The sequence below is a fragment of the Muscardinus avellanarius genome, assembly GCF_963383645.1.
Source record: "Muscardinus avellanarius genome assembly, chromosome: X".
Taxonomy (NCBI): domain Eukaryota; kingdom Metazoa; phylum Chordata; class Mammalia; order Rodentia; family Gliridae; genus Muscardinus; species Muscardinus avellanarius.
The window spans coordinates 52,643,507-52,670,825 of NC_137792.1; the positions used below are offsets into that span (position 1 = coordinate 52,643,507).

The 27,319-nt window shown below is 36.3% G+C and overlaps 1 protein-coding gene across 1 annotated transcript in view; it reads left to right on the plus strand.

Moving 5' to 3' along the window:
* Positions 1 to 27,319, plus strand: part of GABRA3 (gamma-aminobutyric acid type A receptor subunit alpha3) — a gene marked incomplete at its 3' end in the record, with an annotated part of 241,370 nt that overhangs the window by 149,310 nt on the left and 64,741 nt on the right. Inside the window, exon 5 of the mRNA XM_080719144.1 lies at positions 22,185 to 22,405. Within this exon, the coding sequence (XP_080575270.1) occupies positions 22,185 to 22,405 (221 nt within the window). The remainder of the gene's footprint in view (positions 1 to 22,184; positions 22,406 to 27,319) is intronic.

Consider the following 27,319-nt stretch of genomic DNA (forward strand, 5'->3'; position numbering starts at 1 on the left):
CACTAGGAAAACCATCTGGTCCTGGGCTTTTCTTTTATGGTAGCCTCTTTATTGCTGTTTCAATCTCTTTGATTGCTATTAATTGGTTTAAATTTTCTATGTCTTCTTGACAATTTTTATTTAGGTTGGCTAGTGGTTTATCTATCTTGTTAATTTTTTTGAGAAACCAACTTTTGGGTTTGTTGATATTCGGTATTTTTTTATTCTCTATTTTGCTGATTTCTGCTCTGATTTTAATAATTTCCTTTCTTCTGCTGGCTTTGGGGCTAGATTGTTTCTGTTTTTCAAGGGTTTTGAGGTGTGTTGTTAGGTTATTTATTTGATGATATTCTGTTTTTCTTATGTGAGCACTCAGTGCTATAAATTTTTCTCTTAATATACCTTCAAAGTGTCCCAGAGGTTTTGATATATCTCTATTTTCATTTGTTTCTATAAATTTCTTGATGTCACTCTTTACTTCTATGATCCATTCTTTATTTAGAAGTGTAGTGTTCAGTCTCCACATGTTTATGTGGTTTCTCTGGGTCTTCTTATAGTTGATTTCTAATTTCACTCCATTGTGGTCTGAAAAGAAACACGGAAGGATGTCACGTTTTGTGAATTTGCTAGTGCTCACTTTGTGACCCAGGATGTGATCTATTTTGGAGAAGCTTCTGTGAGGAGCTGAGAAAAATGTCAACTCTGGTTGTAGTTGGGTGAAATACTCTATGTGTCCAACAAGTCCATTTGATTAATGGTGTTCTTTAGGTCTGAGGCACCTTTTTTGACCTTTTGTCTAGAAGATTGGTATAATGGTGTGAGAGGGGTGTTAAAAGTCTCCCAGTGTTATTGTATTGGGATTTATGTGTTACTTAATGTCACAGTTTGTTTTATGAAAGTAGCTGTACCTATGTTTGGGTTATAAATGTTGATTATCATTATTTCCTCTTTCTGGATTGTTAATATTACCAGTAAAAAGTGACCTTCTTTGTCTCTTCTAATAAGCTTGGGTGTGAAGTCTAAATTGTCTGATATCATAGTTTCTACTCTTGCTTGTCTTCGAGTTCCATTGGCATGGACTACCTTGCTCCAGCCCTTTACCTTAAATTTGTTACTATCTTTACTCATAAAGTGTGTTTCTTTCAAGCAGCAGCTAGATGGATTTTTAATCCATTTTGCCAATTTATGTCTTTTTATTGGGGAGTTGAGGCCATTTACATTCAGCGTCATTATTGAGAGATGATTTTTAATTCCTAACGTGTTGAGATTTTACTTCTGTTTGAACTACTGTTTGTTCTTCTCTTCTTAGTTGTCTGCTGGATAGAAATCCTTGTTTCTCTGGTTATGGTGTGTATTACTTATTTTTTCTTTGCAGTTCATTTCTTTGAGTATTTTCTCTAGTGCTGGTTTTGAAGACATAAATTCCTTTAGCTTTTGTTTGTCATAAAAAATTTATTTCCCCATCTAATTTGTGAGATAGTTTTGCTGGGTAGGAATTTTTTAGCTGCAAATTGTTTTCTTTCTGAGTTTGTAATATGTTACTACAGGTTTTTCTGGCTTTCATGACTTGGTTTGGGAAGTCTGGAGTGATTCTAATTGGTTTGCCTCTGAATGTCACTTGGCCTTTTGTTTTTGTTGCCTTTAAGATTCTCTCCTTGTCTTCTACATTGGTCATTTTGACTATTATGTGGCATGGGGAACCTCTTCTCTGATACTGTCTAAAGGGAGTTCTATGTTTCCTGGACCTGTGTATCAACCTCTTGATTAATTTTTGGAAAATTTTCTGTTATTACTTCTTTGAAAAGATTGTTCATCCCTTTGGCTTCATCTTCTTTTTCCCTTCTTTATGCTAATTATTCTTAGGTCAGCTCTTTTATTATGGGCTCACATTTCTTCAATGTCCAGTTCTTTCTGTTGGATTGTTTTTTCTAAGATATAAACTATGCATTTGTTTTTAGAGTGATCATCTTCTAGGGGTGAGATTCTATTCTCCATGTGGTCTAATCTATTGTTTATAGATTAATTGATGCCTTTACTTCAATTATTGCAGTCTTTATTTCTTTCAGACTCCCTCTAAATTCTTTTCTAAAGTCCTGTATTATTTCTACAGTTACATTACTGATTTGATCTTCTGGAGATCCCTACAATTCTGTGTTATCAGGTTCTGTTATTGTGGGGCTGTGGGGCTGTGGGAGCTCATTGCTCCTTTGTTATTCCTCCATCTTATGATTACAGAAGTTTGTATCTGTTGTTCCCAATAGATTTCTCTCAGTCTCTAGGTGTCAGTGGGTATATCCAAGGGCAATATGTATTGTATTTAACAGTGAAGGTTGAGTAAGGAGGGAAGTGAAGGAGTAAATGGAAGAATAGGGGAAAGTCTCAGATAGGGTTAAATAGAAGGAGAGTATGAGTTTGGTAAGGTAGTATTTACTAGAGATTATAGATAGTAAATATGTAGTAGTATTCTAGTAACCAATGTAAAGTTTCTGGTATAGTAATATGCAGTGGATTTAATACAAGACAAATGAGAGAGAAAAAGAAGAAGAAAGAAAAGGGATAGAAAAAAGAGAGCATGTATGTACAAGGGAAGAGGCTTGCGAGAGGATTTGGGAAGAAGGTTAAAAAAATCATGCATACACACTCACACACAAAAGAGACCAAAAGCAAAACAACCCCAACAACTAATTAATACAACTCTACAAATAAATGACTATTCAGCAGATAGATCCTCTGCAGTCTCTCTCTCTCTGCAGATACCAAGTGCCACCGGTACCTTTCCCACTGTGAGTCTGGTTCTCTGAGTCTTTCTCAGTATATGCAGATGGTCTCAGTGGGGCTGGATTTAGCATTAAGCACAGGTTACCCTCCACACTTTCTATACATTTGGAGTCTTGGTCTCTTTCTGCCTTCATTGGTGGTGTATGCCTCTGAGACCAAACTCAATGTAGGAGTCGCTGTTCTCCACAACTAGGGCTGGTCTGACTTCTCATTCATCACAATTGGTAGCTCTGTGGTGATCCTGGACATCCTACTAGTTGGGTTTAATGCTAAGCACATTTCTCCCCCTAAACTTTCCACTGATCAGAACCTGATTCTGTCTGAGCCTCTGCTATGTCCAACAGCAGACCTCCCTCTCACCTTCTCTGGTGTCTCAGATCCAGGGAGTTTATCGGGGCTGCACAAGTCCCTGGGGACTCCATGCTGGGTGTTTTCCCATGGGAACTGTGACTTCACGTATGGTGTTATTGAGCACTGCTCTTGATCTCTGAAGGGTGTGGTAATCTCTGCCGTCACTTCTCCTTCATTGGGTTGAACCACAATATCTCAGACCCAGGGAGTTTAGTGAGACTGCGCAAGTCCCTGGGGGCACATCGCTGGGATTTCTCCTGTGGGGATCACAGTTTCACTTATGATTTTGGTGCGCAATGGTCTAGGTCTCTGGCGGGTGTGGTGAGTTTGGCCGCTGCTGGCAAGATGGCACAGCCATGGCACCCTCAGCTGAGAGGCATGTGAGTTTCTTTCCTAGTATTGAACTCTACTCTGAATCCCTGGAGGGTGTGGTGAGCTAGCCTCTGGAAGTTGTAACTGGTCTTTGCATAGGAAGAACTGTTCAGTTACAACTGACTGATCTGCAGCTGTTCACTTCAGGTCCTTGTTTTCCTTTTTGTCTTTGAAATCTGGTGCTGTGAGGCAAGATGGTGCCAGTGCAGTGCCCTCTGTAGCAAGGCTAATGGGTTTCTTTTCTGCTCTGTGGTCTGATTTCTAACCTTCTTTTTCTCTGACCCTTGTATTTATAATTTTTATTCCTCTACTGATAGTATTTTCTGGCTTTGTAGAGCATTGTTTTTGAGGCAATGGAGATCGAGTGTCAGCAGGCCTCATAAGCACTGTTTCTCTAGGTCTCCATCTTCCCAGAAGTCCACCAATTTTTGATATTGTTAACCTCACCTTCTCTCCAGGGACACTTTAGTTATATCATGCTAAGGTAAAAATACCAGCTATAACTTGTCAACAGAGAACAACAAAGTAATGATAACAGCAGATTATACAATTAAAGGACTGATCATCTAGCTTAATGATAAAAATAGAAATGGAAAATGGTAGATAGGCAGCAAAGAGCTGAGGGAGGAGAGGATGACCAAAATAAAGGTAAATGTCTTGAAAAATAGGACAATAACATGGCTTTCATTGTGATGCAATTGTTAAGTATATCACACTCTCCAGAAAATAAGTAAGACTTATAGGCTTTTCCCCGAACTTCTTTGGCATACAAAGTATTGTTGGAGAGTTGGGATCATTCAAGTTCCAACACCAAGACAAGCTAAGTGTTCCCCACAAGTTAAGTGTCATCTCTGTTCCGTGTAGCAAACATATTAAGAGCCTTTCCCTTGAGGCAGATTTAGGCTTATTATCTGGAAGATTTAGTTTAAATGTCTCACAAAAACCAGAATTCATTTGTCAATTTGGAGGAAATAATCCTTGGAGAATATAAAAGGGCTCAATTTTCAAGGAAGGAATTGGTTTTGTTTATGAAATGGTCAAGTCAAAATCTGATTGCTTTTGGATGGAGGTCATGGGATATTTATGGGGCATAAAGTCACTATGTAATTTCCCAAGTAGTTTGACCATTTAGAGAATAAAATATAAAAACACATACCTGTCACCCAAATTTTACAAATTATTAAGTGAATTAGCAAAAGTATTCTTGAAAATATGACGTATTTTTTCATATCTTAAAATATAGCCTTTAAGCAGGGCGTGGTGGCACATGCTTGTAATCCCAGCACTTGGGAGGCTGAGACAGGAGGATTGCACAGGTTCGAAGCCAGCCTCAGCTACTTAGTGAGGCTCTCAGCAACTTACTGACACCCTGTATCCAAATAAAATATAAAATAGGTCTGGAGTATAGACTGGAGGTAGAAAAGCCCCTGGGTTCTACCCCCGGTGCCAACAAAAATAAAAAAATAAAAAATAAATAAAATATAACCTTTAAAGTAACAGGTGATGTTACCTGTGTATCTCACCTTGATTTCTTTCTGCTCTTTCTCCCTCCTTATTGATAATCATAACTATAAATTTACTCTTTTACTTTTTGATGTTTTATATATACTTTAGATAAGGATATAGCTATCACATGCATGCATAAATAACAAATATTGTTTTATACATTGGTAAACTTTCATATAAAATATGCTATAGTGTGGGTATCATTTTGTGGCTTAATTTTTTACCCATGGATTGAAAGCTGTTTTTGGATGCATTTAACTATATCTAATTCATCTATTTTAACTTCTATAGATTATCATAGTATATATGTTTCATAATTTCTCTATTTTTCTGTCAATATGCATTTAGGCTGTTTCCAGTTGATTTTATTTTTTGCTTTTAAAAACAATGATATCTGGGCATGGTGAATCACTCCTGTAATACCAGTACATGGAAGCTGAGATGGGAGGATTGCAGGTTCAAGGCCACCCTCAGCAATTTAGTGAGACCCTGTTTTAAAAAAAAATTGGGACTTCCGGGAAGATGGCGACGGAGGAAAGCGGCACTTACAAGTCCCGCTAACAATCCAACTCTACTACCTCAAAACCAGCGCCTTTCAGAGCCAGAAAACACCACAGCAAAGAAATAAAAACGGTAAATACAAGGGACAGAGAAAAAAGGGCTGGAAAAACAAGACACCGGAAAAAAACCAGCCCGAAGTGCTGCGCCCGCGCGGCGCAGAGCGGCCTGAGCAGCCGGAGCGGCCAGAGCCGCAGCACGGATTGGGGGGAGCCACGGAGCGGAGTGGCCTGAGCAGCTGGAGCAGCCAGAGCCGCGGCGCGGAACGGCCGGAGCGGCCAGAGTGGCCAGACCCGCGGTACAGAGCAGCTGGAGTCGCGGTTCCGAGCAGCTGAGCAGAGCGGCCAGAGCAGCCGAGCAGAGCGGCCAGAACAGCCGGAGCAGTCAGAGCTGCAGCGCGGATTGGCTGGAGCGGCGGCGCGGAGTGGCCGGAGCCGCGGAGTGGAGAGGCCGGAGCAGCTGGAGCAGAGTGGCCAGAACAGCTGAGCGGAGCGGCCAGAGCAGCCGGAGCGGAGTGGCCAGAACAGCCGGAGCAGCCAGAGCCACGTCGCGGAACGGCCGGAGCGGCCGGAGTGGCCAGACCCACGGTGCAGAGCAGCCAGAGCCGCGGTGCAGAGCGGCCGGAGCGGCGCGGCCTACATCTCCCCTAGCAACACCAGGCTCCAGAGAGGAGGGAGACTCAAAACAGAGCTCAAATCCAGAGAGGAGGTACTCTGGCCTCGCGGCCTAGGATGCAGAAGCAGCGTCTTACTGCTGGCGGCAGCGGCGAGTTCACTGGATGGCCCTAGACCAACCCACTCAACCAGCCACCAGGCGCCTGAGAGGAGGGGTGGACAGCGAGCCGAGGTGAGCAGGTGCTGAACAGCTGGGCGGCAGTCAGCAGTTTTGTTGGTGCAGGGAACATCTAAAGCTCCCAAGGGCTGGGCGCAGCACAACTGGCAAGGACTCAGAGCAGAGTTCAAAACCAGAGAAGAAATACGCCGCATCACGGCCGAAGGCCTGGCAGTGGTGCCATATTGCCAGTGGCGGCAGCAGCGAATCCACCGAGTTCACTACAGCTCCATCAGCGCACTCAACAACCGTGAGTCAAATTGCGGCCCCTAGGGGAGAAATCCCAGTACTGCACTCCCAGGGACTTGCGCAGATAGTCTCCCTGGGTCGGAGATTTTAGCAGTGCAGCCCAGTGGGGGAGTGGCAGTGGCAGAGATATCATACCATAGTCACAACTCCCCACTGGAGAACGCCCAACTTGGCACCCCCCACGGTCTAAGCAGCCTTGATTGACTCCCTGGGTCTGAGACTTTGTGATACAACACAGTAAAGGAGTAGTGGTGACTGAGATACCATAGACTAGAGATCCAGAGCATCTTAAGTGAACTCGTAGTGACTCAGGGAAGAACCCAGAGAAGGCACAAACTTCCAAAATCATGGGAAAGAGAAATAACAATGGAGCAGTGAATGCCAACAACACCACAACATCAGAATCTGATAACACAGAAACCCAAAGATCTCTAGAAGATCAAATTAGGAAAATAACTTTAGAAATAATAGAGGACTTTCGAAAAGAATTTAGAGAGAGTCAAAAAGAGATAAAGGATGCAATTAATGAAGTAAAGGCCTCAATTCAAAGTATAAACAACAGATTAGACCACATGGAGAATAGAATCTCGCTTCTTGAAGATGATCATGCTAAAAATGAACGCATAGTTTCTAATTTAGAAAAAAAAACCCGACAGCAGGAATCTGACATTGAAGAAATATGGGCCCATTTCAAGAGAGCTAACCTAAGAATAATTGGAATAGAGGAGGGAAAAGAAGGTGAAACCAAAGGGATCAACAATCTCTTCAAGGAAGTAATAGTGGAAAATTTTCCAAACATAGAGCAAGAGGTCGATACACAGGTCCAGGAAACTTATAGAACTCCCTTTAGACAGGATCAGAGAAGAGGATCCCCACGCCACATAATTGTCAAAATGACTAATGTGGAAGCCAAGGAGAGAATCTTAAAGGCAACAAAAACAAAAGGCCATGTGACATACAGAGGCAAACCAATTAGAATCACTCCAGACTTCCCAAACCAAGTTATGAAAGCCAGAAGGGCTTGGAGTAACATATTCCAAACTCTGAAAGAAAACAACTTCCAGCCAAAAATTTACTACCCAGCAAAACTATCCATCAAATTAGATGGGGAAATAAGAAGCTTCCATGACAAACAGCAACTGAAGGAATTTATGTCTTCAAAACCAGCGCTAGAGAAAATACTCAAGGAGATTAACTGCAAAGAGGAAATGGGTAATTCACGCCAGAACCAAAGAAACAAGAATTCCCATCCAGCGGACAACTAAGCAAAGAAGAATAAACAGTATCTCAAACAGAAATAAGATCTTAACATGTTGGGAATTAAAAATTATCTCTCTATAATCACACTAAATGTAAACGGCCTCAACTCCCCAATAAAAAGACATAAAGTGGCAAAATGGATTAAAAGCCAGAATCCATCCATCTGCTGCTTACAAGAAACACACCTCACAAGTAAAGATAGGAACAAACTCAAGGTAAAGGGCTGGAGCAAGGTAATCCATGCTAATGGTACTCGAAGACAAGCAGGAGTAGCAACTATGATATCAGACAAGTTAGACTTCAAACCCAAACTTATTAGAAGAGACAAAGAAGGTCACATTTTACTGGTAAAAGGAATAGTCCAGCAAGAGGAAATAACAATAATCAACATCTATGCCCCAAACGTAGGGGCAGCTACTTTCATAAATCAAACTCTTTGTGACATGAAGCCACACATAAATCCCAACACAATAATACTGGGAGACTTCAACATACCTCTCACAATACTAGACCGATCTTCCAGACAAAGGGTCAGTAAAGATGTCTCAGAACTAAAGAACACCATTAACCAAATGGACCTTTTGGACACATATAGAATATTTCACCCAACTACAGCAGAGTTTACATTTTTCTCAGCAGCTCATGGAACCTTCTCCAAAATAGATCACATCCTGGGACACAAAATGAGCACTAGCAAATTTAAAAAATGTTACATACTTCCCTGTGTCATTTCAGACCATAATGGAATGAAACTAGAAATCAACTATAAGAAGACCCAGAGAAACAACATAAACATGTGGAGACTGAACACCACACTTCTGAATGAAGAATGGGTCATAGAAGATGTAAGAGGTGAAATCAAGAAATTTCTAGAAACAAATGAAAATAAAGAAACAACATATCAAAACCTCTGGGACACTTTGAAGGCAGTATTAAGAGGAAAATTTATAGCACTGAGTGCTCACATAAGAAAAACAGAAAATCTTCAAATAAATAGCCTTATGACACACCTCAAAGCCCTTGAAAAGCAGGAACAATTGGACCCCAAAGCCAGCAGAAGACGGGAAATTATTAAAATTAGAGCAGAAATTAACGAAATAGAGAATAAAAAAACAATACAGAAAATCAACAAAATCAAAAGCTGGTTTCTTGAAAAAATTAACAAGATTGATAAACCACTAGCCAACCTAACTAAAAAAAAGAGAGAATCAACCCAAATTATGAAGATACGGGATGAAAAAGGAGACATTACTACTGACAGCATAGAAATCCAGAGGATTATCAGAAACTACTTTGAAAAACTATACTCCAACAAAATGGAAAATCTGGAGGAAATCGACAACTTCCTAGATAAATACAACCTTCCTAAACTGAGTCAAGAAGATACAGAACACTTAAACCAACCAATAACAATCAAAGAGATTGAAATAGCAATAAAGAGCTTACCATCAAAGAAAAGCCCAGGACCAGATGGTTTCCCAAGTGAATTCTATAAAACCTTTATAGGAGAACTAATCCCAATACTACTCAAACTATTTCGGGAAATAGAAAAAACCGGGACTCTCCCAAATACATTCTATGAAGCCAACATCACACTAATACCCAAACCGAATAAAGACAGTTCAAGGAAGGAAAACTACAGGCCTATATCTCTGATGAACTTGGATGCAAAACTATTAAACAAAATACTAGCAACACGCATTCAAAACTACATCAAGAAAATCATTCACCATGACCAGGTAGGGTTCATCCCAGGGATGCAAGGCTGGTTCAATATACGAAAAACAATCCATGTAATTCATCATATAAACAGAATCAAAGACAAAAACCACATGATCATCTCAATAGATGCTGAAAAAGCATTTGATAAAATTCAACATCCATTTATGATAAAAACACTGCAGAGAATTGGAATAGAAGGAACATATCTCAACATTATTAAGGCAATCTACAATAAGCCCACTGCCAACATCATATTAAATGGGGAAAAACTTCAAGAATTTCCCCTAAAAACTGGAACGAGACAAGGATGTCCACTATCACCACTTCTCTTCAATATAGTACTAGAGACTCTAGCCAGAGCAATAAGGCAAGAAAAGGAAATCAAAGGAGTACAAATAGGAAAAGAAGAACTTAAGCTTTCACTATTTGCAGATGACATGATACTATACTTAGAAAACCCAACAAACTCAACCAAAAGGCTTATAGAACTGATCAACAAATTCAGCAAGGTATCTGGATACAAAATCAATCTTAAAAAATCAGAAGCTTTCCTGTACACCAACCATAAATCCACTGAAAAAGAAATTCAGAAAACACTTCCACTCAGGATCTCCCACAAAAAAATAAAATACCTAGGAATAAACTTGACCAAGGAAGTAAAAGATCTCTACAAAGAAAATTATAAAACACTGAAAAAAGAAATCGAAGAAGATCTTAGAAGATGGAAAGACCTTCCATGTTCATGGATTGGCAGAATTAATATCATTAAAATGGCCATCCTCCCAAAAGTGATCTACAGATTTAATGCAATGCCCATTAAACTACCAAGATCATTCCTCACAGACATAGAAAAATCAGTCCTTAAATTTATCTGGAATAACAAAAAGCCCAGAATAGCTAAGGTAGTTCTCAGCAACAAAAACCACGCAGGAGGAATCACAATACCTGACTTTAAACTATACTACAAAGCCATTGTAATAAAAACAGCATGGTACTGGCAAAAGAACAGATATATAGACCAATGGAGCAGAATAGAAGACCCAGAAACAAGTCCACACACTTTCAGCCAATTGATTTTTGACAAAGGGGCCAAAAACATACACTGGAAAAAAGATAGCCTCTTCAACAAATGGTGTTGGCAAAATTGGTTAACCATATGCAGAAAATTGGATGTTAATCCCACTTTTTCACCCTGTACAAGAGTCAACTCACGATGGATCAAAGACTTGGAAATTAAACCAGAGACCTTGAAGCTCCTTGAAGAGGGCATAGGTCCAACACTACAACACATAGGTACAGACAAACATTTCCTCAACAAGACCCCAAAGGCACAACAAATTAAAAGGAGAATCAATACATGGGATTGCATGAAACTGAAGAGCTTCTGTTCAGCAAAGGAAACTATCAAGAATCTCAATCGAGAGCCAACAGAATGGGAGAAGATTTTTTCCACCTACACCACCGATAGAGGACTAATATCTAGAATATACAGAGAACTCAAGAAACTCAACACTAAGAAAACAAAGCATCCAATAACAAATTGGGCAAATGAACTAAATAGACACTTCACAAAAGAAGAAATTCAAATGGCCAATAAATGCATGAAAAAATGCTCAACATCACTGGCAATCAGAGAGATGCAAATCAAAACTACCCTGAGATTTCACCTAACTCCAACTAGAATGGCCATCATTCAAAACACAAACAACAACAGATGCTGGCGAGGATGTGGAGAAGTGGGAACTCTAAGACATTGTTGGTGGGATTGCAAATTAGTGCAACCACTTTGGAAAACAGTATGGAGAATCCTCAGAAGAATGGGAACAAATCTTCCATTTGATCCAGCAATACCACTGTTGGGTATCTACCCAAAAGAAAAGAAACCAAACTACCAAACTAATGCATGTGTATCTATGTTCATAGCTGCACAATTCACCATAGCCAAACTATGGAAGCAGCCAAGATGTCCATCAACAGATGAATGGATTACAAAACTGTGGGATATGTACACAATGGAATTTTACTCAGCCATCAAAAAAAACTCAATTACACCATTTTCAGGGAAATGGATGGAACTGGAGGACATTATGCTAAGTGAGATCAGTCAGGCACAAAAAATAAGAAATCAGATGCTTTCCCTAATATGTGAGAGTTAGGGAGAAATGGGTCATAGGAGGAACTCTTGGAAGAGGATCAGTAACTTTTAACTCTATTTACATTGTCTTTGGATATACAATATTTTTTTATTTTTTAGGGAATTTATTTACTCTTTTGTTGCCTGTGCCATTGAAATCATATCCAAGAAATCACTTCCAATTTCAATGTTGTGAGGTTTTATGACCCAGATTTTCTTCTAAAAGCTTATAGTATTAAGATTTATATTTAGGTCTTTTATCTATTTTGAGTTAATATTTGTATATGTGTTAGGTAAGGGTCCAATTTTATTCTTTTTCATTTATTATTATTTTTCAACAATATTTAGTTAAAAGACTAGTATTTCCTCCACCAAAAGTTCATGGAAACCTTGTCAAAAATAACTTGACAATGTATGGAAGAATTTATCTCTAGGCTTTTAATTAGCTCCAATGGTTTATATATCTGCCTTTATAACAGTACTACACTGTTTCAATTATTGTAGCTTTATATGGTTTGAAATCAGAAAATATACATCTTCTAGCTTTGTTCTTCTTTGAGACTGTTTTGGGTATCTAGAGTCCATATTCCATATCAGGATAGATTTTTTTCTGAAAAATAAATAAATAAATGTATGATAGTTTCACCTAAAAAAAAAAAAAGAAAAAAAATATTCTCTGGTAAGAAAGAAAGCAAAAAGAAATATTGAAATGTTATCTTTAAGTCATCAAAAGTTTGGTACCAGACAAATGAAACTGTTATGTGAGATTATCAATGTTAATATTGTATAAATTGCTATAATACTAGATGTCAACCAGTAAGCCAAGCGTGGGAAGGAGGGATGGGGAGGGAATGGGGTGGGGATCGGGTAGGGGCTAACTGGGCGAGATGTGCATGTATGTCCACAAAAGTATTTTCTTTATACCACTATGATGTATGAATACATTGCACCAATAAAAAATAAATTAAAAAAAAATTGGGAGTGTAGCTCAGTGATAGAATGACCCTGGATTCAATCCCCAGTATCGAACAGAAAAAAAAAAAAAAAACAATGATACAACAAACATTCCTGTATTAATCTCATAGTTAACATGTTTGAGTTTTTATAGTTTTTATACTTATACAGAAATGTGTGAGTCATGGGGTTTGCACACTTTTACCTTTATTCAGGTAAATCCAAATAATTATATGATGAGTTATATCATTTTTAATCCCACCAGCAGTATAGAAGTTCCATTTCTTTACATTTTTGCTAATACTTTATGTTTTTAAAATTTTTATTGGTGCATTGTAGTCATACATCTTAATAGGATACAAGATGGTGATGCACACATCACCCAATTAGCCCTTACTGAGTTTTTTTAATGCTGATGGGTATGAAATGGTATGTGATTGAACTTACTTGCATTTTCTTGATTATCTTTGAGATTAATAATCTTTTTGTGTTTAGTGGCAAATATATGCTACTTAAGAAAGATGCTTTTTTTTTTTTCTGGGCGTGGTGGCGCATACTTGTAATCCCAGCATTTGGAAGGCTGAGACTGGAGGATCATGGTTCACAGACAGCCTCAGCTACTTAGTGAGGCCCCCTGCAACTCAGTGAGACCCGGTTTCAAAATAAAGAATAAAAAATTTGGCAGGGGGGGGTAGCTTGAAAGTAGAATGCCCCCGGGTTCCATCCTCAGTCCCACAAAAAAAGAGAAAGATGCTTTTGTTACCACCTGCATCAGGAAAATAAATTCCTCATGTTGTCACTTTTGAATTTCAGTTTACTGTGAGATGTTCGTGTGTGTGTGTGTGTGTGTGTGTGTGTGTGTGTGTGTGTGTGTATGATTGGTATTTATTATGTACCTAGACTGATTTTAGCTCCAAGAAATGTTACAAATTTGAGTTTGACTTTTAATTTAAGAAAGTAGGATTCATAATACAAAATAATTCACAAGACATCCTATCAAGGCCAAATGACAACAGTGAGCTGTAATGGATATGAAAGATATACATTACATGCTTCATTATTAGATTTCTAAGTGATATATATGTGTGTGTGTCTTTGTGTTCATTCATGAGTGGATTTGAAGTTTTTCACCTTGTCTTTTGGCTGCTTTTAAATTACTGTGTTATTTTTATCTTCTAATCTGATATTGTGGTAAATTATATTAGTAGATTTTTCTAATATTAGACCATCTTTACATTTCTTGGAAGACTCCAACTTGCTAATGATGTGTCCAACACCCAATTAAAATTATCAGCTATTTTACTAATTTTAATCTATATTTCCAGCCTTCTCATTACTCTTCCCACTTTGTCTCTTTTTCTTGATTAAATATATCAGATTTTTAAAATATTGTTGGTGTTTTCAAAGCTCCTGTACTTTAGCTTTTTTCATCATCTAGCATCTACATTATTTCTTTTTGTTTTATATTTTACTGATGTTTGTTCTTATAAGGATTGTCCCTTCCTTCACTTTCCTAGGAAATACTCAGTGGTCCTTCTGGTTTGTTAAGATAGATTAGCTTGCTGCTTTTCTTTTTCTTAAGACTATCTTTAAGACTTCTTTGTGACTATCAATTTTTCTCCAAGTACTATTTCAGGAGGCCAAAACAAGGCTTCATATGTAAACATTTTCACTGCTTTTCAGTACTAAGTATTTTATAACATCCTTTCTGGTGTCTTCTTAGTTTCTTGAAAATTTTGTAGTATTCTTTCAATTTCTCAATTGAAACATCTTATTAATTCCTAATTTTATTCATGAGTTGAATGAAGATGATCTCTAAAATATGAAATATTTTTGTGTTTTTTGAGATTTGGCTTATGGCTTAGAACATTGCCTTTATTATTTTTTAATTAACATTCTATATATTTTTGCTAGGTGTTTAATCAACAAATTTATGTTGGTTCATTAGTTCATGGTTGTCATTGGGGTTGTTTTAATCTTTTTTATCTTATTCAGCTGTTAATCTGAATTGTCCTTCACTTATTGAGAGTCTGTGAAGTTGTTGATTTCTCCTTGTAATTCAACTTTAACTTATGTATTTCAATTGCATCATATTAGTGCATGAACAGTTTTACACTCTAGATATTTCATTCTTTAGTGTAATGATATTTTACCCCAAAGAAAAAATGTTTTTCTATAACTCATTTTATCTGTATTTATCTTTTATTTTGATTAGGATTTACCAATGTATATTTATTTCATAACTTTACTTTGAAACTGTTTATCTTTTTATCCATCTTTAGATATGCCTCTTGTACATACATAGTATATAGCTACATTGCTTATTAATCATTTGGTTATATTTATAAGTTTATTTATACTATCTGATTTTATGAATTACTTTTCCTCATTTTTTTCTGTTTCATTATCTTTATTCATGCCTTCTATATGACTGAAACATATTCTATATTCCCATTTATTTTCTCTATTGTTTTGTATCTTACATACTGTTACAGTTATATTCATGATGGATTACCTTAAATGTTGCCATACATACTCAATATAATGTTTAATGATACTCAGTATCTCCATTCTCATCCTAAATAATACAAGAATATATTAACTTTCATGCTTCTAATCCACCTTTCATTTACTCTAGTTTTGTTTAATCATATTTTATTAGCTTTTATTATTGTTATTTGTATAGTTTATACATATATTTTGTCATTACTTAATCTCACCATTTCTTGATAATTGCTGATACCTTTATCTTAGACCACATGAAGAAATTCTTTTAGTAGTGTTTTGCATGAGGCTTCATTTAACCATTTATTTATTCAAATTATGTGTAGAGAGAATCTAATTTATATTAGGCAGAATTTTAGGTGCTGAGAGTAAAGCAACAAACAAAGCAAACTCTCTAGAATTTCTAGGTTTTTGGAGTGAAAAAATAAACATATGTTTTGTCAGTGCTATGAAGAAGAAAACACATGATAATGGGAAGAGGGATTACTATTTCTGATAGAAGGGTCCAGGAATCCTCTCTGATGTGGTGACTTTCAAATGAGACTTGAGAGAACTGAGCCACCCAGCCATGAGGAAATATGGGGTAAGAATGAAGACTTGTTAGGGGAAAATTCTTTATTTTATTTTTCTTACATTATTTTTGTGTGACCTTGCTCTTAAATGATAATTTAGTGGAGCTATAGAATTCTGGGTTAATGGTTACTTTTTTCTTAGCATTTTCATTGTCTTTTTGGTTTCTGTTGTTGCTTTTAAGAAGTCTGCTATCAATCAAAATGATATTTCTTTGTAGGTGGTATGTCTTTTATATCTTGTTTTTATATCTCCTGCTTGGTGTTCTTTAAATCTGCTATGTGCTGGATTGGCTCTGTGTATTTTAACTTGTTAAGCTTGCAGCTCATTATGGTCTCAAAGTTAGCAATGTATATATTTCAACATTTCTGGGAAACATCATTCATTAGTAATTTGAGTGTTGTTCCTCCCCCATTTTCTCTATTCTCTCTCATTTAGAACTCAATAGAAATATGCTGAATGCTTTCTTTTTATCCTCCATAAAGAATAAGAGAGATTTATCTTCTCTTTAATTATTTTCATAATTTATTTGTCTGAAATGCAAACTGAGCAATTTTTCTCATATATTTTTTCCAGTTCATTAATTACTTTTCAGCAATATCTAATCTATTGTATGACACAATCCTTAAGATTTTATTTCCAGTGACTATTTTTCTTTTACAGAAGATCAACTTCAAATAGACCCTTCACAAATCTGTTTTTTCTCCCTCTCCTATAACCTTTGCAATTTGAATTGTACTTCATTTTAATCTCTATTTAATTCTATTACATAAAGTCCTAGAAGGGAGTCTAATTTGGCTATATGTTGCATCATCTGCCTCTTGCTCATGACTGTGTCTTTTAGGTGTTTTGCTGTTGATTGTAAGTTTATTTTCAGCAAGCATTTATTTGTGGTTATGTCCCTCCAGAGCTTTTTGTGCCTTTGTAAGTTAATTTGGTGATATTCCCAGCCTGGGATCAATTTTTATGTTAATTCTTCAGTTTAAAAGCTTCAGATCAAGTAAACAGTATACACTTGAACATCAAGCAGCACAGAATATGAAGTTTGGGTTTCTAAATTGTCATAGAAATGCTCTCCTCTTCTGGCCTCCTTCTCTGTTTTTTTAATCTTTGTGGTATGGGATGATTTTGGCTAGTGAATTTAATCTTGTTCACCCTTTTGCTTATGTTTGAGACTTTTAGAATCTTCACTTCCAGTTTTTTTTTTAATCTGGCATAGCCTTTTTATATCTATTTTTCTGGCTATTATTTTTACTTGAAATGTTACCTCTCAAATTTATTTATCTGTTCCATAAATATTAACTAAGGATATTATAGGCATGTACCAAATACCAAGTATAGATGCCTAGTAACACATTAATAATCAAAACAGTAACAAAATTGTATATGCAGAAATATTGTTAGGCTTCTGAGATGCTTGTAAATCAATTTATTTTCTTGCTGTTATTGTTATAACTAATGACTAAATAGGCATTATAATGCCTCAACTTTGAAAACCTAAGCTAGGATCTAGTTTACTAACCTTTGTTGAGCTGAAGAATATGATCAGTGAGGAGAACAAGGGACATTTTGAGAGGTTTAAATGAATTTTATGAAAACAAAGGACTCAGATAATAGGAAGGATACAAGGAAGAAAAGTTTTATTCAGATAGGGAAAAATTTATGTGAGAGGAGATACTGGATTTTCTATAGAAACTAGAATTCTAAATGAGAGTAGTCAAGATTTAAAACAGATATTAAGTTACCTTTTTTGGTACTGAGGATTATATCTCTGAATACTCCAGCTTCTTCCTCCCTTTTTCTCAGTTTGAAATAGGGCCTCACTAAATTGTTAAGGTATGTTTTGAACCTGCAATCCCCTTATCTCAACCTTCTAAGTATTAGGATTACAGGCATGTGCCCCTCACTCAGAAATATTAAATTATCTTTGTGGTATGAGTTTATGGTATAAATGCTTTTAAAAAACCTCCATTCTCCTCATTTTTTTCTTCTTTATGTCAAGTGTGTAGAAAACAATGTATACAAGACAATCATGTTTGAATTACATGCAATTTTAAAGTGTTTGATATTACAAGAGAATTTCATGTTTTGGAAAAATTTTGCTCTCTCAAATTTAATTTTTAAGCACTTAGTAAGCACATTGTTAGTATATAATATCTTCTTCCTAGTGATTTCAACTTGAGATAAACTTAAGATTTTTATATTTTTTTTAAACAAAGGCATGTGTTTACAAAGTCTGAGATACTTGGAGCCAGAGAATTCTATGAGCAGACCTAAGGCTGTTGGTTGTACCTTGGATAAACTGCAAGCTTTACCAGGTGCAAGCTAAGTTATAGGAGTATATGTAGTGATGATAATGAAAAGAAGTAGTAGCAATGATGGCTTCTACTTATAAGAAGCAACTGTATGACAAACACCTTTGAAGACATTGCTTAATTGAACTAAACTCTCTAAGGTGGGTAAATTACTTGCTTAAGGTCACACAGGTTTGCTATTTCTTCTTTCTTTCTTCCTTTCTTTTTCTTTCTTTCTTTCTTTCTTTCTTTCTTTCTTTCTTTCTTTCTTTGTTCTTGTGGTACTATGGGTTGAACTCTGAGGTGCTCTATCACTGAGCTATACTCCCAGCTTTCTCCCCATTTTTGAGATAGATTCTCCCTACATTGCCCAGGCTGGCCTTGAACCTGTAATCTTTCTGTATCAAATTCATTAGCACTGGGATTACAGGCTCAGGCCACCCTGCTGTCTCTTTATACTTTTATCCATTTACTTCCCTTTTCATTCATGTTTTTTCCTTTATTTCCTTTTTTTTTTTGCAGTAATGAGGATGGAACCTAGGGGTGCTTTACCACTGAAATACCTCCCCAGCTTTTTCTATTTTCTGTTTTCAAATAGGGTCTCTATAATTTGTGCTTCCTTTTCCCCTTTCTTTCTCCCTCCTTTCGCTCTTGCTCCTGCTCCGCTCCCACTCCTGTTCCTGCTCCCGCTTCCGCTCTCGCTCTCCTCTCTCAGTAAAAAGGAACCATTCATCAAAGTGGCCTTATTGGGAAGGTAACATGAAGGCCAGCATTTTAGCCTTGTCTTGGGGTACAGACAGAAACTTTGGGGGTAAGCAGAGGGAGAATTGAGGCAGGGGAGAGAGATGTGCATAGTTAGACAGTTTTGATCACACTGTGGTCTGTGGATTATTATCTCATTTCTATTTCTCTGAGGAGACCCCAGAGAAGTGCTGATATTTCCAAGGGCACTTTTCCTTGCTGCTAAGGATGTTTATCTGTCAAGTAAACAGCTGAGGTCCTGGAATACTATGATTTAGTTTCCATGAAATGACTGATTTTGTTTATAGGGCAATCTCATCCTGGGTGATGTGGCTTCAAGGCTCTGCTGTGTTTCAGGTATGGGGAAATGCCTAAAGACCTCTAGGCTCTACCTTAGGACCTGGACTAAAATACTTCAGTGTGTGTGTGTGTGTGTGTGTGTGTGTGTGTGTGTGTGTGTTGGGAATAGAACCCAGGCATGTTCTACCTCTGAGCCATACTTCCAGTTCCACTTTACCTTTTACTTTGAAACAGGGTCTCACTAAATTGTTGAGGGTCCCACCAAGTTGCTAAGGCTCTCCTGGAATCTGTGATCCATCATGCCTACTCTTATTTTGGTGTCATCAGCTTTGGAGGGGGACAAGATAGGTTACGTAAATTTAGGGATAAAACACCTAGTTTTAAATTTCTTAAATGACTAACATGTCTACATGCAGAGCCAAATTTAAGGTAATAAAGGCTACAGATACAAGATGAAGTCAGAAATGCCAAGCCGTATTCTGCTTTTAGTTACACATGGGGTAACTTCAGGATCAAATGAAGAGTCAGGTTTTTTCTTTTTTTTAGCAAAAGTAGCTCTTAATTCTCTGTTATAATATCAGCTGCCTCATCAGATTGAATATCAGTTGCCTCATAAGATTGTTGTAAGGATTAAATAAAGTAACATATGTAAAGAGACCAGAATGCCTGACATAGAGTAGCAGCTCATAGTTGTGTCGTCGTTGTCGTCATCATCATCATCATCATCATATTACATTCATTCACTGAAGAATATTCCATCTATATCTGAAGGATCTTCTCCTTCTCAAAAGTGTTCTTGTTAATACATTATGTGATCGTTCAATTCTAAGGCAAGGATGTACTTGGTGTTTCTGTCAACTTTCTTACTGCTGTGACTCAACATGCCTGACAACATACAACTTAGAAGAAGGAAGATTTATTTATTTACAGTTTTGAAAATTTCAGCATTAAGTCTATATCAGGTCAGGACTGCAGAGCTCAGGGCATGTTAAGTAGAAGCAGAAAGAAGAAGAGAGCAGATGCTCTGTTCTCATGTCATGGTGGTTGATAGTAAGAGAGCAAGCAAGGGAATTCAAAGCCACAAGCACAGTCCTCAGGGCCACAACCCCAGGGACCAATCTCCTCCAGTCATACCTTACCTACTAAGTTTATCACCAGTAAATCCATTGCAATCCTCATGATTTAGTTATATAAAATCTGAACATTCGTGATTTAGTTATATAAAATCTGAACATTAACACATGAGCTCTTCAGGGAACATTCTATATCTAACCACAAATAGCATGCAGAGGAAGAGAAAATCCAGACTGGCTAATTTATAAAGGGTCTAGTGGAGAAGATCTCATAGTGTAAGGTAAAGACCAGCCCATGTCAGAAAAGAGGTTATTCAAGGTATGATCAGAAGTCATTAGGGGATCTATAAACCAAAGGATTTTAATCAACTTCTGGCTAATCCTTTTTTAATAATTTTATTGTAGTTATGCATCATAGTGAGGTACAGAGTGATACAAATACACATGCACACATGTATTACTTAATGTATTTTCCTCATTTCATTCCACTCTCCTTTCTTCCTCCCTGTAACCTAGTGATCCTATTTGTTAAATATTTACTACCTATAGGTGTCCTCTGTGCCTTTTGTATTTCAATGATCAGTTGATGATCAGAGCATAGTGTGTGCTCAGATTTTGAGATTCACCCTTTCAGTTATTCTCTTGCTTCCAGAACCCTCCCCCCCAAGTATTTTCAGCTTGCCTTCGAGTGCTGAGTACTTCCTCCAATACAGAGATCTAATATGTTTTCAGGCTTCTGCTACCTGAGTTGTGACAGATTGAGAAATTCCTTCAGACTAAACAGCAGAAAACTCACAAATATCACCCAGCAGTTATTTTATTTGGGGGACTCCTACTCTTTCGATTTTTACTGGGCCCTATGATCTCCCCCATTTGTGTTTAGTGATCACATTTGTGTTTAGAGATCTGGGGATCTATAATTTCAGCGATTCTCTTGCTTCCAGGACTCTCACCCCTAATATTCTAGATTCAATACCACCATGAGTGAGGAAGGCCAGAAGAATTCTAAGTCTGGAGAATCACCTTCAGGAAAGAAAAACTAGAAATTCATAAATTTTGCAGTGTATTCTATGATATAATACTTTGTGATTTATTTAACCAATCCCCTATTGTAAGATAAAAATCTTATTTATGTATCTCAGTCTTGTTTGTATGTTTTAATCTGTTTATACTATAATAAACACTGATAAACACCTTGTAAAAAATTTTAACTCATTGCTGTTGCCATCTTCTAAGTGTAAACTCACTTTACATTTCTGTTTGCTTTCAGTCACTCCCATTACTTTCTAGTAATATACAGTCATCTTTAAGATTTTATAATTAATAGTTGCATGAATATGTGCTCAAAGAATTTATTCTACTGTTACCAAAACCCAGAGCATTTATTGTTGTTTACTTTATGTTCAAATTAACAGCAAATTTAAATAATTTCCCTCATTAAAAGTTTGTATTCATTTCATTAATTTTCTATTCATTTAGCCATTTTTCTATTTTTTGTTTGTGTCATATTTATCTGTAAGGTTTAATTATCTATTGGATATAAGACTTTAACACATAGGGCATACTGTTATTTTGAGGCTCCGATGAAATGTTTTAAAATGTAAGGCTTGTTTTTCGTATTGACTTCTGATGTTCATTTGGCATCATTCAAAGACAAAGATTAGGTAAGAAGTTCAATCTTACTGGAAATGTCAGCATAGAGAAGGAAGCACTTGTCTTTTCATAAGGCAAAATTTTGTAGTCAGGTTGTATGCTGTGTGGGACAGCATTGACAGTGATCTTCTTAACAAAAGTCTCATCAGAAATATTATTCCTATATTTCCCATTCACCATTACATCAATTTTCAGCTAATAAACATTTTCCTTTTTCACTAGTAACTACTGTTAGTAGAGTGCTTTGCCTCTACATCAGAGGAAACATTGCAAGGTAATTAATATTGCTAGGGGTACTGTGGGCTCTCACAGGAACTCTTCGAAAACATTGTTTTCTCTCTTTTCTGCCCATAGGAGTACACTATTGATGTATTTTTTCGACAAACATGGCATGATGAAAGACTGAAATTTGATGGACCCATGAAGATACTTCCGCTGAACAATCTCCTGGCTAGTAAAATATGGACTCCTGACACCTTCTTCCATAATGGAAAGAAATCAGTGGCACATAATATGACCACACCCAACAAGTTGCTCAGACTGGTGGACAATGGGACCCTCCTCTATACAATGAGGTCAGAGAGTGGGAGATCCCACCCACAGTATGTTGGAGATCAAAGGGTTGAAAGCAGCACATTTTAGGGTATCCACTGAAAATTCTTTCAAATTCACAGATTAGAAATACATTTATCTATGTTTATATATTTTCCTAACACATTTGCATATATACATACATATTCTGTTTGCACATAAATAGCTAATTTTTCATATGAACATTCTGAGAGAGAGTTTTATGTTCATGTTGTATAAATGTATGCATACTAAAAGATACATGTGGACTAATAACCAGATACATGCATATTCAAAGATACTTAAACATATAAACTTACAAAAAAAAAATATATATACAGGCATCAACACTGTGATCATCAGAATGTGCTGCCTAACTGCAGCAAAAAAAAGCCCCCTATGATGAAGAGTTGCAAAAATCAAATAAAATGATTGATATTTTCTGAAACATATCTGTTGCTATATGTATATGTACATGTATACATACACATATATTTGTACATTTATACAATATATGTGTATATATACATACATATACACACAGCAACATTTGTTTTATGTCACATTGTCTGGGGGTGCTGAGGAATTTTATATGAATGGTTTTCAAAGAACTTCACACTAAATCTTATTGAAATATTTATAAAATATAATATGTATTTTATACTTTTTACCTCCCAAAGCATAAAAAGAATCACAATTTTTTTGTATTGCATAAGTCACTATTGTCATTACAGTTATTTGAACTTTGCTGTCAAAAAGACTCTTTGAAAGCATTTGGAATGCAGTAAGATTCCTTATTCCAACAACTAAAAACTTTCTTGGTTATTACATGTGCTTTTTATGCTTTTGCTAGCTCCTCTGCTATTAGATGTCACTTCCTGAAGTCTTCTCCCACATTAATGAGTGTTGGTTTTGTGTAACAGAGTGAATGTTTATTGAATGGATAAATGAAGTCCTTCAGTTCAGGTTCTATGGTATTTCAAATTTGTGTATTTATTTTATGCAGTGCAACTTACGGAATGTCAGGTGTATAATCAGTGAATGAATTAAGTGTGTTTATCTGTATATTAGTTCCTCGTTACTTCAAATTTTCTATTTGTTGGTGTTTCTTTTGTAAAATTTTGGAAGACAGAAGTAAGGAAAATGCATAACTAATGGATATGTAAAAAGTTGTATGTGAGTAGAGGAGATGGGGAAAAAAGAAATGATCATAAAGTAGAGGAGAAATTCTAGAAGAAAAAAAGAAAAATGGATGAAGAAATGAAAAGAATAAGGTGGAGAGGGGAAGTGAAAACTATATATACATTTTATATATGCATGTTTGTATATATATATATATATATATATATGAAGAGAGAAAGATATAGTAAAGTTCAGAAGATAATGGAGAAGATGGAGTGAAATAAAGAGACAAAATAAATATTACAATATTATAAACGGTTAGGATAATTTGGTGGAGTAAATGAAATATATGGGAATAAAGAGAAGACAGAGAAGTAGGAAGAGACCCTGGAGGGAAGGAAATTTTAGATGGAAGAAAGTTATTTATTTATATTTCATCCACCAAATAAGTTTGACTTCCTAATACAGGCAAAGCCCTGGACTAAGTTCTGGGCATACAAACATTCGTAAGACATAATCTCTGCCTTACTACAATTACAGTAAAATAATACAGATGGACTAAGAAGACAATCACAAATAATACTACCTCAAAATGCTAAATTTATAGTTAATTATGGGAGAACATTCTTTCAGGTCAGGATGAACATAAAGTAGCACCTAAATTCCTAATCATCAGTATTATATTAGTCTTTATATTATTATATATGTAGAATGTAATCAATAAAACTGTAGGTAGGAGCTAAAGGAAGAATAAAGGACATTCTAGACAGGAAACCAAGTGAGCAGTTGCAAGAAATAGAATGCATTGTGATCAAGAAAATGAGGTGATGATTTTTTATTGTTTATATGCCAATGTGGTGTACTTATTGTGTAAAGAATGCATTATAAGGAAACAAGACTGGGATTTTGGGAAAACAAGAGACAGCTGAAATTGCCGAGATGAGAAGTAATGAAGTTCTACTACAGAGAAAGAAATTAAAATGGAGAAGGGAAATTGCATTGAAAAAATAGGCAGTAAATACAAACATGTTCAAATAACAGAGGAGATCTTAAGATCAGAAGAGAAATACTAACTAGAGATAGAGTTTAGAATATGTTGGGACAAGGTGAGACCAGGAGAATAGATGTGATCAATTTTGGAAAGGGAGCAGAGTGAGAAAAAAAACATGCCATGGATGTAGCTATGGAATACTATTCCCTTTAAGTGAGAAGGGGATAAAGAAGAACCTACAAATGGATGTTGGATTTTATCAAATGCTTTTTCAGTATCTATTGAAATGATCATGTGATTTTTATCTTTGATTCTGTTTATATGATGAATTACATGGATTGATTTTCGTATGTTGAACTAGCCTTGCATCCCTGGGATGAACCCTACCTGGTCATGGTGTATGATTTTCCTTATGTGGTTTTGAATGTGTGTTGCTAGTATTTTGTTTAGCAGTTTTGCATCAAAGTTCATCAAAGATATAGGCCTCTAGTTTTCCTTCCTTGAACTGTCTTTATTTGGGTTTGGTTTTAGTGTGATGTTGGCTTCATAAAATGTATTTGGGAGAGTCCAGTTTTTTTTCTATTTCATGAAATAGATTGAGGAGTATTGGGATTAGCTCTTCTATAAAGGTTTTATAGAATTCATTTAGGAAAACATCTGGTCTTGGGCTTTTCTTTGATGGTAAGCTCTTTATTGCTGTTTCAATCTCTTTGATTGTTATTGGTTGGTTTAAGTGTTCTATATCTTCTTGACTCAGTTTAGGAAGGTTGTATTTATCTAGAAAGTTGTCATTTTCCTCCAGATTTTCCATTTTGTTGGAGTATAGTTTTTTTAAAGTAGTTTCTGATAATCCTCTGGATTTCTACACTGTCATTAGTAATATCTCCTTTTTCATTGCTTATCTTCATAATTTGGGTTGATTTTCTCATATTTTATTTAGGTTGGCTAGTGGTTTATCTATCTTGTTAAGTTTTTTGAGAAACCACCTTTTGGTTTTGTTGATTTTCTGAACTCCAAAACATTGTTGGTGGGATTGCAAATTAGTGCAACCACTTTGGAAAACAGTATGGAGAATCCTCAGAAGAATGGGAACAAATTTGCCATTTGATCCAGTAATACCACTTCTGGGTATCTACCCAAAAGAAAGGAAACGAAACTACCAAACTAATACATATGTATCTATGTTCATAGCTGCACAATTCACCATAGCCAAAGTATGGAACCAGCCAAGATGTCCATCAACAGATGAATGGATTTTGAAACTATTGGATATGTACCCAATGGAATTTTACTAAGCCATAAAAACACAATTGCAGCATTTACAGGGAAATGGGTGGAACTAGAAGACATATGCTAAGTGAGATTAGTCAGCCACAAAAAGTTAGAAATTGGGTGCTTTCCTTAATATGTGAAAGCTAAGGTGAAATGGGTCATAGGAGGAATTCCAGGTTAAAAAGGAGATCCTATAGAGGAGCAAATAAGGCAACCTAACTGTGGGGATGGGAGAGGGAAAGAAGGAAACCCTTTAAAGCAAATGATGTACTTATTCATATCATATTCAACCACTAAGCCAAGCATAGGTGGGAATGATGGGGAGAGAGTGTGGTGGGGACTGGGTGGGGGCTGGCTGGGTGATGTGTGCATTTATATCTACACAAGTTTTTTACTTCATTATGGTGTATAAATACAATGCACCAATAAAAAATTTAAAAAACTATGGAGATTAAGAGATGCCAAATGCTTTAAAGATCATTAATGATAAATTATATAATTAAAACAAAATTCAGAACCAAAGAATCAATACAGGCTTAATAAAACTATTCTGCATAAAAATGAAGAATGCACAAAAGGATACCCAGAAGCAGCCAGGGAGGGTTTTAATAGAACCACTAGCATGCTGTCAGAATGCTAAGTGTTGTAGTCACTACTGCTATTTTCCAATATTTCCCATTTCAACCTCTGGAAACATAGTAAGATTTTATTTCTTTTGAGCCTTAAAGTTAGGCCTGAATGAATGACTTGTTTGGGGTTAAACAAATGTGAGTGTAAATAAAACATGTCAGTTCTGAGAAGAAATGGGAAGCTTTTAAGAACCAGTACATAGCCAGGAATGGTGGCACATGCCTTTAATTTCAGCGCTTGAAAGACTGAGACAGGAAGATCGCAGGTTTGCAGCCAGCCTCAGCAATTTGGCAAAGCCTTCCACAACTCAGTGAGGGCATTGATAAAAAGTAAAAAAATAAAAAGTACTGAAAGTTCCACACAAATAAAAGAAAAAAAGAAAAGGCAACAAAAAGAAAGGAAGGAGTCAATACGTAATTTGCCATGTTGCCTTCTCCTGGCCACAGTTGTTAGCATTATGCTAGGTGGTCTTGATTCCATCATTCTATGTCCTTTACTGAGGCTGACATAGAAACAATTTGCCCCCACCAGTTCCAAATAAACAGTTTTATAGAGAAATAAACTTTTATTTCTTTAAGATACTGAGGTTTTAGGATTGTTTCTTACTGCATAGTAATCTAACCCATCTTCATTGATATATTGAAGGAGTAAAGTTTCAAAAAGATGAGAATGATCAACAGAAACACCAAGAATAGCATAAGTTTAATAGTTAACATCAGTATAGTACTTATGATGTTCCTGACACTATTTTCTTTCTTTTTTTTTTTTGTGGGTCTGGGGATGGAATCCAAGGGCATTCAACCTCCGAGCTCCACCTCCTGCCCTATTTTTTATTCTTTATTTTGAAACAGGGTCTCACTAAGTTGTGGAGGGCCTCACTAAATAGCTGAGGCTGTCCACAAGC